The sequence below is a fragment of the Sycon ciliatum genome, chromosome 1, assembly GCF_964019385.1.
Source record: "Sycon ciliatum chromosome 1, ocSycCili1.1, whole genome shotgun sequence".
Lineage (NCBI taxonomy): Eukaryota > Metazoa > Porifera > Calcarea > Leucosolenida > Sycettidae > Sycon > Sycon ciliatum.
Genome location: NC_088643.1, coordinates 79,102,273 through 79,111,692, shown reverse-complemented (window position 1 = coordinate 79,111,692; position 9,420 = coordinate 79,102,273). Strand labels below are relative to the sequence as shown.

Below are 9,420 nucleotides of genomic sequence, written 5' to 3'. Positions count from 1 at the left end.
AAACGTTCTTAGAACACTTATATCTACTTTGCCTTGAAGTTGATGTGTGTATAGATTATGAGTGCGCAGTTGAAGCCAGTTGAATCTGACGAGACCTTTCGTACCATTTCTTCTCAAATCAGTACAGTCATGGTGATAGTGTGACGAAGCACAACGATGTCAATAATTTATACAGCATACCGGTATTGGCGGAAACATTGTGATGAAACGTACATAGGCTAAGTGATCGTGTGAGTTACGCCAAAGAGTGCAAATAATACAAGTTTGCACACCCTATTTTGAAGAAGTACTCTTGCTGGAGTACTGGCAGAATAGGGAATACTATGCATCCCACAGCATTGACCTTTTGACGCCCATCGTCGAAGGCGATGATAGCAATGCTACAGCCGAAGCCATAGCAGCTTGTGCTGGGATTGCACCATTCAGCACCTGCATACGAATCGATAGTCACTATTCAGCCTGGTACACCGCACGGCCGTTTGAAGTGTTTTCCCGCATATACTACGGCATGGACTGGTTGTTGGTAATCACCCACGAGAATGAAAGAAAAGTCAGGAGGAGACTGAGAAAGAGTGTGACCACAATCGTTGGGAATTGAACCTGCAACCTCTCGATAGGAAATCAACTACATATACCACTGCACCGTATGGTACACGCAAACACAAACACACATACACACAACCAGCAGATCAGAGAGTCATTTTAGTCATCATTGTCATCATAGATGCATCATGCTGCCATGGGCAAAGACCAGCTGATAGCTCATGTACAAAATTCAAATGTGCAACAGGGAAAGAAAAGAGACAGTAACAAAAGGGGGGAAAGAGGAACATAGCTATCATATCAGAATCAGGAAAGATAGTGGGCCTTGTGAGTATGAACGCTAAGCATCTGACACAAAGCGCGTATAAAGAGAGGTTCTGTACAAAAGTCCTGGTAAAGTTTAATGCGCTAAGGATTTATTTTTCATCGGAGACGAGAGCGAAGAGCTCACCCCAGCTCAAAAACATAATGAACAAGTGGGCGGACACAGCTGTTGAAGCGTTTCAACAGATAAGCGAAGAAATTTTTGGTGAAATGAAGATAGATAGGCGCGCATATTTAAAGTTATCGCCTGGAGTGGTGGTGCTGTGTTTTTGACCACAATCGAAGAAACCGGGACTAGTTCAACGCACTGTAAAAAGAGAAATTCAAGCTGCAACCAGCCAGCTACTATGCATGCAATAAGGTTAACAGCAGCCGCCACTTTTAGAATTGTCTATCGGCTTGCCAGGGTCTACAACCTTACCACCACCATGGGCAGAGCCTGGTAATGCGCTGGGGCCCATTCGGTTCTTGATCTCTGCTGCCATCGTCATGAATGCCTGCTCTACATTTGTCGCATTCTTTGCACTGGTCTCCAAGAACGGGATTCCAAGCTGATCTCCATACTCCTACAGCAACACGAACAACAAAACAGCAGAATGAGCATTGTATCCAGAGGGCTGCCTCCTGCTTTCCAATGTACAACCACCATCCAGCCAGGTCCCAGCACCATTAGACCTGGCCCACTTTGCGTTGGGAAGAAAGGCAAACAAAGTGGAAACCAATTTGAGAGAGTGTTCTCTAACAAGTATACGAGTACCGGTACGTAAATCCTTGCAGCAATTAATGTGATTGCCAAAATCATGGGTTCCTTCACTTTTTTTGCTACTTCCTGGGTTGATTGTCCAATCCCATCAACCATAACAGCATGAAAAGGTTACACATCAAGGGACAGAAAGTCTTGGCTAGACATAGAAAAACCTCAGTCCACTGCCTAGGTTATGTGCTGAAACACATCACTTACTGCAGTAAAAAGCGCACTATCGTTCAGACAAGCACTGTACCACATTTAAATTAACCTTTTGAGCCCGGGCCCATTGAAAACCTCTGCCACGCAGTAAATTTGTTAAATTCACTCCATGTGAACTTGATTTCAAACGATTCTTTCATGTATCCTGAGCACAGAACTGTTTTTGTTTTGGAAATACAACAAAAATTACGAAAGTTATGACCGTTTTCAGAAAGGTAGTTATACGCGAATTAGATATTTTGAAATGTTTGCACGCGCATGTAACTCCAGTACAAACTTACGGAGCGACTCGCATTTTTTACTGTGCTCGTACATCCTAGGAGTCACGGAAGAAGTGCGGAATCGATGTAGTTCCGTACTGACTCGTGACGTTCTAGAATGTCACGCATGTCACCAGTCCTGGTGATGTCCTAGATAGGACATCACAGAACCCAGCATGCCCCAGCATACATACTATGCTGTTCCCATAGTAATCGTGACACGTGACTCAAAACTTTGTGTCGCGTCCGAGGAAGATGAACATGTCGCACTCAAAACAAACGCACCGAAGGCCTTTCGTCTCAAAAGCAATCATCAGTTGTCGTTCTCCTGGCGGCTTGCCTCAAGCGAGTCGAGATTCGTATCTTGCCTCTTACATTCACGAATTTTATTTTCCTCGTTGTGGAGTACGCCTGGACAAAGGAACTGGCAAGCGAATCGTTTTGGTCACATTGAAAATTGCACGTGCACAAGAGGATTGGCGAAGCAATTTGTGTTCACACTTTCAGCAGAGCAGTAGCGGCTGCTGCGATAAAGTTTTTACTTTCGCCATTGGCTTCAGGCAGCAGAAGGATCTGGCTGAAAGCGATGGCGATACGTCCATGACCACCACGTCCTGGGTTGATATCCAAGAAAGACCGTCCAAGGTCCAGTTTTAGCCAAGAGCTGTCGTATCCAAGAAATCAAAAACGCCAACAGCAAGCTTTGGCCAAATAATATCCTCCAGGCAGTAATTTACGCGCCTAGCGCCTGCTGGCTCGTCTTCCTCCTCTGCATGACCAGGTTTGGGGCGTGAACATGGTGAAGAAACATTCCAAAGGCAAAATATTCAAAATTAGAACCAATCGTTTCCAAAGAAGCGCCGCGTGGCTACGAGAAACCCCACATGAAATCCCCAAACGAAAACGGCCATTCGGTCGGGTATTCGATGGAGAATCGAATATACACTACCTCAATCCCCGCCGATGTCTGATATTCTCCGCCTATTCCCTCAAACTTGACCAATTCGGAAAGAAATCCATCGCCATTACGATCGTGCATCCTCCACATACATTCAGAAATGCTCACGCAGCACTTCTTTTCATCGCGTGTGCGCGACCGACGCTTCCATGACAACTCTGGGACAGGTAACCAATCAGACTCATTCAGAGTGCGATGTCCTAGATAGGACATCTCCCCGACTGGTCACAGTGGCAGTGGTCATGACGTGTCAGAACGTCACGCGTGCTCAAAAGGTTAACACAGAGTGCTGAGCCCAGAGCAATCTGAAGACACCAGTACCAATATATGGCACAACCATCAAAGTTCACTGCTGCAGTGCACTTGATCATGGCCAAGCACTGTCACAAGCCACATGAATCTAGACACTCGTGTACAATATATCGCTCATGCATTTGGTGACAGTCCAGTATTGCCATAATCCCCCCCCTACACACAGCATACATTGAAAACAGGAAAAGCCAAAAAATGGTATACCTTCGCTGTAGTGTAATCTACGACCTTCTTGGTAGTGAGATCACTCTTATTTCCAACGAGAAGTTTGTTGACATTGTCGCTGGCATAGCGCTCGATTTCTTGGAGCCACTGTTTTACATTGGCAAATGATTCCTATGCACAGACACACACCAACCAATGACAAAGAGAGTGACATTGTTAGATGCTGAGGAGAACCAAATGACTCTAAAAACACACCCATAAGTACGAAGTAATACATCGAATGATGCACCAATCGGCCAAGCTGTCTTCTAATTCGCAAGATGCGCAAACACAGTTCACAAGGTGCTTAGAAAACTGCACGCGTCAACGTTACAGTGTATCCATAGTAAACTCCCGAAAATTCCGGGAAATTTTAATTTTTGAATTCTCCCGGACTGAGAGCCAATGATTAAAATTAAAAGAAAGGACCAAAATGTTACACGTTGAGTATATAACCTCCAAGAGTGTGCAACTCCTGATACCCTTTCTATGGGGTACGCCGAAGGGGAAAACTCACATCACGTGGTGCAGTGTCGCAGTTGTACGTTTCCAGCCCGTTTTTAGCGAGCAGTGGAGCAATAAAAAAGCACTCTCTGACAGAAACTCACTGCGGGTACGCAAATCCCCAGCATGATCAAGGCAGATATTCGGGTTGGCGGACGCTATCCTTCGTTGGTACGTAGTACGAACGTATCTGAGACACGTGATGTGAGTTTTCGCCGTCGGAGACACCATATGCCGAGTTGCACACACTGGGGGGGGGTTATATACTCTTGATGTTTTCCGTAGTTTGCGGCTAACACTAACAGTATATACATATGAACAAGATATTGTGGAGTCGGAAGGTGCAACAGTTAGTGAAATACAGTCAGACCTCGTTTAACCGCACACATCCGTTTTCCACAAAGAATATCCGGATAGGCAAGGAAACCGGATAACCGAACACTGGTTGTGTTGCGTGCACCACGGATGCTGTAAATCTGTAACCAGCTATTTTCTTCCGGATAGCGAGGGATCCGGATAAAAGAGGACTGGATAAGCGAGGTCTGACTGTACTGATGACATTCAACAACCTGATGTTAAGCTCCATTACGTCTCGAATGCAAGCCAACCATCCAACTTGGAAAGTTCTAAGCTATGAAAATTAACATGAGCAAAGGGAAGGTGAGCGCGCTCAAGACGAAAACTAGCTACACATCACAGCAAACTGACGTTGCGTTAGTTTGGTCCCATTCTACAATGGGAAAACTGGGAATCATTCTTGCCTGTGTGTTTGGCCAAAAATTCCGTTAGGTTGGTCCCATTCCAGAATGGGAATCGCTGAGAATGATTCTTTTTGGAGAATGATCATTCCACCTAACAGGAGCATTCTCATTCCGGAATCAAAAATGATTCAAACAATGTAGCAGCAGGTTCAAGTGCCTCAAATCATGCACTGAGAAGTACATTGAGTCAGTTGACTCTCTCAATTGAGTAAAAGAAAAGAGAGCCGTCGTTCCACAACGACATGGACTTGTTATGTCAAGCGATTCCTAGTTGATTCTGGTGCGTTTGTTTGGTCAGGTGATTCTTACCCATTCCAGGATGGTTGTCATTTAAATTCTGAAAATGCCCAACCAAACGCAACCTGAGAATGTTAGCTTTGACGGGATGGAGACGGAAGACGAATGACCATGGCACATGACGGCCAAGGCTCACTTCGAGAATGCGAAACAACCACCCAACTTGGGAGGCTAATGTTTATCGGGCAAGAAGCGTTCTCGAAGCGTTCTGTTAGTGTTGGACACAGACAGCAGATAACATGTAACACATTGGTCCTTTCTTTTAACCCTTTCACGGTCTCACACTTGAAAATTGATCACCGGTGATTTTTCAACTAAAGCCAAAGCGATAGACAGAACGGCTGCGATGCTACGAAGCTCGCGATTTGTGTCACAGCTCATTTGCGATTTGAGTGGGCGAGCTGGGTATAGAGGACGGGATTTTCCCTTTGCAGCTGGCTGATGCCATAGAGACACGGGTTCAAATGAGAGCATGACCTCGCAGCACTCATCACAAAAAAATTGAGCTCGATGTGAGCAAGGAGATGGAAATGGCTGTTGAATCTTGTTTCTCGTCATGAGTCAAGCAGTGGGGCGATTTTGCTGCGCTGCAGCGCTTAATCTACGGCACACTTGGTGTTGAATTGTAGCTCGGCGTGTTGCCCGTGTCCAGAGCTTTCCAGAGAGCCCAAGACTACGAAAATCCGCACGAAAATCCGCGAAGGGAAACTGAAGTTATGGATGAATCAAGGTTCGAAATTGTTGAATTCTGTAAATAGCCTCATTTTGACTGGATTCTTAGACCGTGAAAAGGGTAATTTTGAATTTTCCCTTTCGAAATAATAGTTCACACACTACATTTGCAGCGCGCACTTTCAACGACCGACACCTTTGCCCGCGTCCAAAGTATACGCGTGAGCACAAGGGCCCTGGCAAAGCTCAAAAATCAGTTGCATGTGTGTGTCCAAGTTTACAGTATACGAGTAAATGTCCTTGGAAACAGTACGATGAAAGTGACTTTACACGTTGTGTGAATGGCCTATTAGCACCAGTCATAACCTTGTTCTGGACACGTTCTAAAAGAATGCGACCGAAAGCCCAGTTCCCTTGCACTTGCAAGACTATGCCATGCCACGACTCTGAAACAGTTTGCTTGGCTCCAGCGCTGGTTTCGGATCTTGCGGTAACTTGTACTTGGACGTATCGTTTTTCTCGTCGCACTAGTTTTCCAGGAAGGCCAAGCTCATAACATTTCAATTAATGCAAGTGTTCTGAATTTTTGGGAAGTTTGTGTTTTCAGTAAAACAACCCATTTTGCTGGTCTACAGTGGACTGGTGACACTATACCACAGCAGTGAAAGGGTTCTTGAAAGCGAGCTAACGATGTTGGTGCTAGCGCACACCATCTCCGGTTTGAAATACCTGCTCCCACATATGCACACACACAGGAACAGGGACACTGCATGTTTTGGCACACTGGCACGAATGTAATGCCTCTCTCCCCTTCCTGAAATACAGATAAACCCCTTCTTCATTAAGTGAGGATGTACTTCGCTTACCTGATCTGTTACATCGTAGACAACAATAATTCCATGTGCTCCACGATAATAACTTGACGTAATGGTGCGGAATCGCTCTTGACCAGCTGTATCCCACTGCAAGTGCCATCCAAGGTAGAAATATAACATACATCAAGATTGAGTATAACAATTATAATATCAATATAGATCCAAGCCCACAGAGAACATGAAATATTCCAATAAAATCAAGGCTATCCAGGCGATGTCAGAGACCATGAGTATACGACCATTGGTACACATTTCATCTACACATGCGCAATTCTCCACCTCTTTCCATTTCATACTGTGAAATTGCTAATTTTGGCAGTGGCGAAGTTGTAGCGAACTAATTACTTAGCTAAAAGGGTGCATTCACTAAAGTTTAGACTAGCAAATCGAAAGTTTGCGTTTTACATAGCATAATATTATATGGATGGATTCTTTTTTTTGAGTGAAACGCTGATCGCAAATTCGAGCCAGTTCATAAATGGGTAAGGGTTTTACCTGCCAAAAGAAGCCGTTTTACAGTACATGGAATATCCGTACTAGATCTGCAAGCGTGGATGTCCTCTGTCCATGGGCCAGGGAACACATTCTGTCAGATGCGCTCATGAGCCAGGTACATGCTCAAAACAAGGGCAACTGAACATACTTTGTAATATACACACACAGCATGTCTAGACGGTGGCACGACTACGCCGAGAAACATGGCTGAGACCATCATAACATATCAATCTCTCAGAGCCACAACTGTCCTAACATCAACTTACGATTTGCAGTTTGATCGTCTTTCCGTCAAGCTCGATAGTTCGGATTTTCTGCATACGAGACACAAGGAACACAGGCAATACAACGAAAACAGGATAAGTTTGTGGGCTTTGCTGGCATACAGGAACAATTCCATCGAAAAACTCCGGGACCTTCCAAGCATGCCAAATTTGAGCCAATATACTGCGTTCCAAGAAGGTAGTAAACATAGTCCAGTTTGGGCTTCAATGAAAAGTGAGACAATGGTGTCAACGTGCATACTGTACTCGCGCGATTAGTGCCCCCAGGGCACTATTTTCCAAAGTCCATCATAGATGGGCGCTGTTCAAGAGAGATCATTTTGCACCTTTCTCCGTGTGTTAGCACATAGCACGTCTGTTACCTCTAAGCGCGGCATCGCGCTTCTTCATCTCATTCTATGTATAAAACTGTGCTTTCAAATTAATTCTAGTCATTCATTATTCTCAACCTTCAACGAGGAGACCTATAGTGGTCGAAACAGCGCTGCATGGAGGAAAAATATTATTTGTCAGTATCTACAACTTGGAGTCCTGTTGCTGGTTTATGAGGTCGGCCAGAGAGCGCATGCGGTGGAGGTGGAATTGCTTCATTCTGTTCAAGAGAGGGCACTATTTTTCAATGCTGGTACAGCTACGTCATCCAGCATAAAACGAAGAAAGAAATGAGGAAGGGAGTCTAACCTATCACGACTCGAACAGAAACAGCACCAAGAACTGCATTTTGATCATGAGCCATCAGTGCAATGTCTAGAACATTAGCAAAACAGCACCAGGCTTGAAAATGGGCTGATTACAAGCGGCGGTGGACACTATTCAAGATAGGGCTCTACTTGTGCATTGGCTCTCAGAGACAGAGTACTATTCTGTATTCAAGACTGGGCTCTATTCACGCAAGTGCGATAGTCAACAACAGTATCGTGACGATGATCCAGAACAGTGTATGTGCCACATACATAGAGACCTAGCCAGCTAGAATACCAATAATATATTCGCTGAACATGGAGGGAAGAGTGAAAAAACTTATCTATGTGCACCCAACCATGAAATAGATAAGGATATGGCACCATTGAAGGCAAGGTGTCACTGATTCAATTCACTCATTGCTGTTAGTGCTAGGAGCTGAATGCAACAGAGCCAAGCCGTAATTATGGTACTGACAGCATTGCTACATTGCAATGCAGTGCGTACTAACAGGCGTGAGAGTGCTGGGCGGTAGCACAATAACACAAAGGCATACATATTGCATAGCATTATCTAAATACTTGGCAAGTATTCAAAACAGTTCTCAAAAATTATTATTAGTTGACAACAGATTTCCCCGGATACGAGGAACAGTTACGTTACACGGCCCCCAATCAACTCCAACGTATTAATCGAGGTGGACGTGATGCCTCGAACTATACTCAGACCACCAGGGCAGATGGGGTGAGCGATCTACAAACTCAGTTTTGAATAATACTTACAAAATCAACTCCGATCGTGCTGATATAGCTTTCAGTGTATGTGTCGTCCTACAGGCAGAAACAGGGAACAAGCTACTGTTCATCTACTGCACGAGGCCAAGTGCATAACGTATCTTCACACTCACAGCAAATCTAAGGAGGAGACATGACTTTCCAACACCGGAGTCTCCAATAAGCAAAAGCTTGAAGAGATAATCGCTGCAGGATAAGAATAGTAGAACATAGCTCCATAAGTTCCACGGTCTGGCTGCAACTGTGCTAAATCCATGTTTCACATACTATTCTGGGTTCATTCTTCCGCCTTGACGCAGAGCAACTCGTCTGAGAGTTGCTGCGAAAGCGAATCAACGCCCGAAATCCAAACTTTCAACGATCTGGTTGGGTTAGGAGAAGTTTCTTCTTCCTCCTTGATCTCCAAACAGTTGAAACTGGTGCGCATGCGCTTCCCTAGATTTCTATGGAGACAGACAAATGGCGTCACTTCACGTCACTTGTTCCAGC

At 44.8% G+C, this 9,420-nt stretch overlaps 1 protein-coding gene across 1 annotated transcript; it reads right to left on the bottom strand.

The window, feature by feature from the left end:
- Window positions 1-697: 697 nt before the first annotated feature.
- LOC135805685 (ras-related protein Rab-1B-like) lies at window positions 698-9,357 on the bottom strand. The gene is made up of 7 exons (XM_065319769.1): window positions 9,199-9,357; window positions 9,045-9,117; window positions 8,920-8,967; window positions 7,439-7,486; window positions 6,669-6,764; window positions 3,569-3,700; window positions 698-1,433 (listed from the first exon to the last, which is right to left on the bottom strand). Exons 1-7 carry the CDS (start codon window positions 9,210-9,212, stop codon window positions 1,230-1,232), a joined length of 615 nt encoding a protein of 204 aa, XP_065175841.1. The 5' UTR covers window positions 9,213-9,357; the 3' UTR covers window positions 698-1,229.
- Window positions 9,358-9,420: the final 63 nt, after the last annotated feature.

What these genes read in the sequence shown, in the direction of transcription:
- LOC135805685 (XM_065319769.1), bottom strand. An exon ending in GTCTCCTCCTTAGATTTGCT is followed by an intron (nt 8,968 to 9,044) that starts GTGAGTGTGAAG and finishes TTCTGCCTGTAG; the next exon opens with GACGACACATACACTGAAAG. An exon ending in GCACGATCGGAGTTGATTTT is followed by an intron (nt 7,487 to 8,919) that starts GTAAGTATTATT and finishes TCTCGTATGCAG; the next exon opens with AAAATCCGAACTATCGAGCT.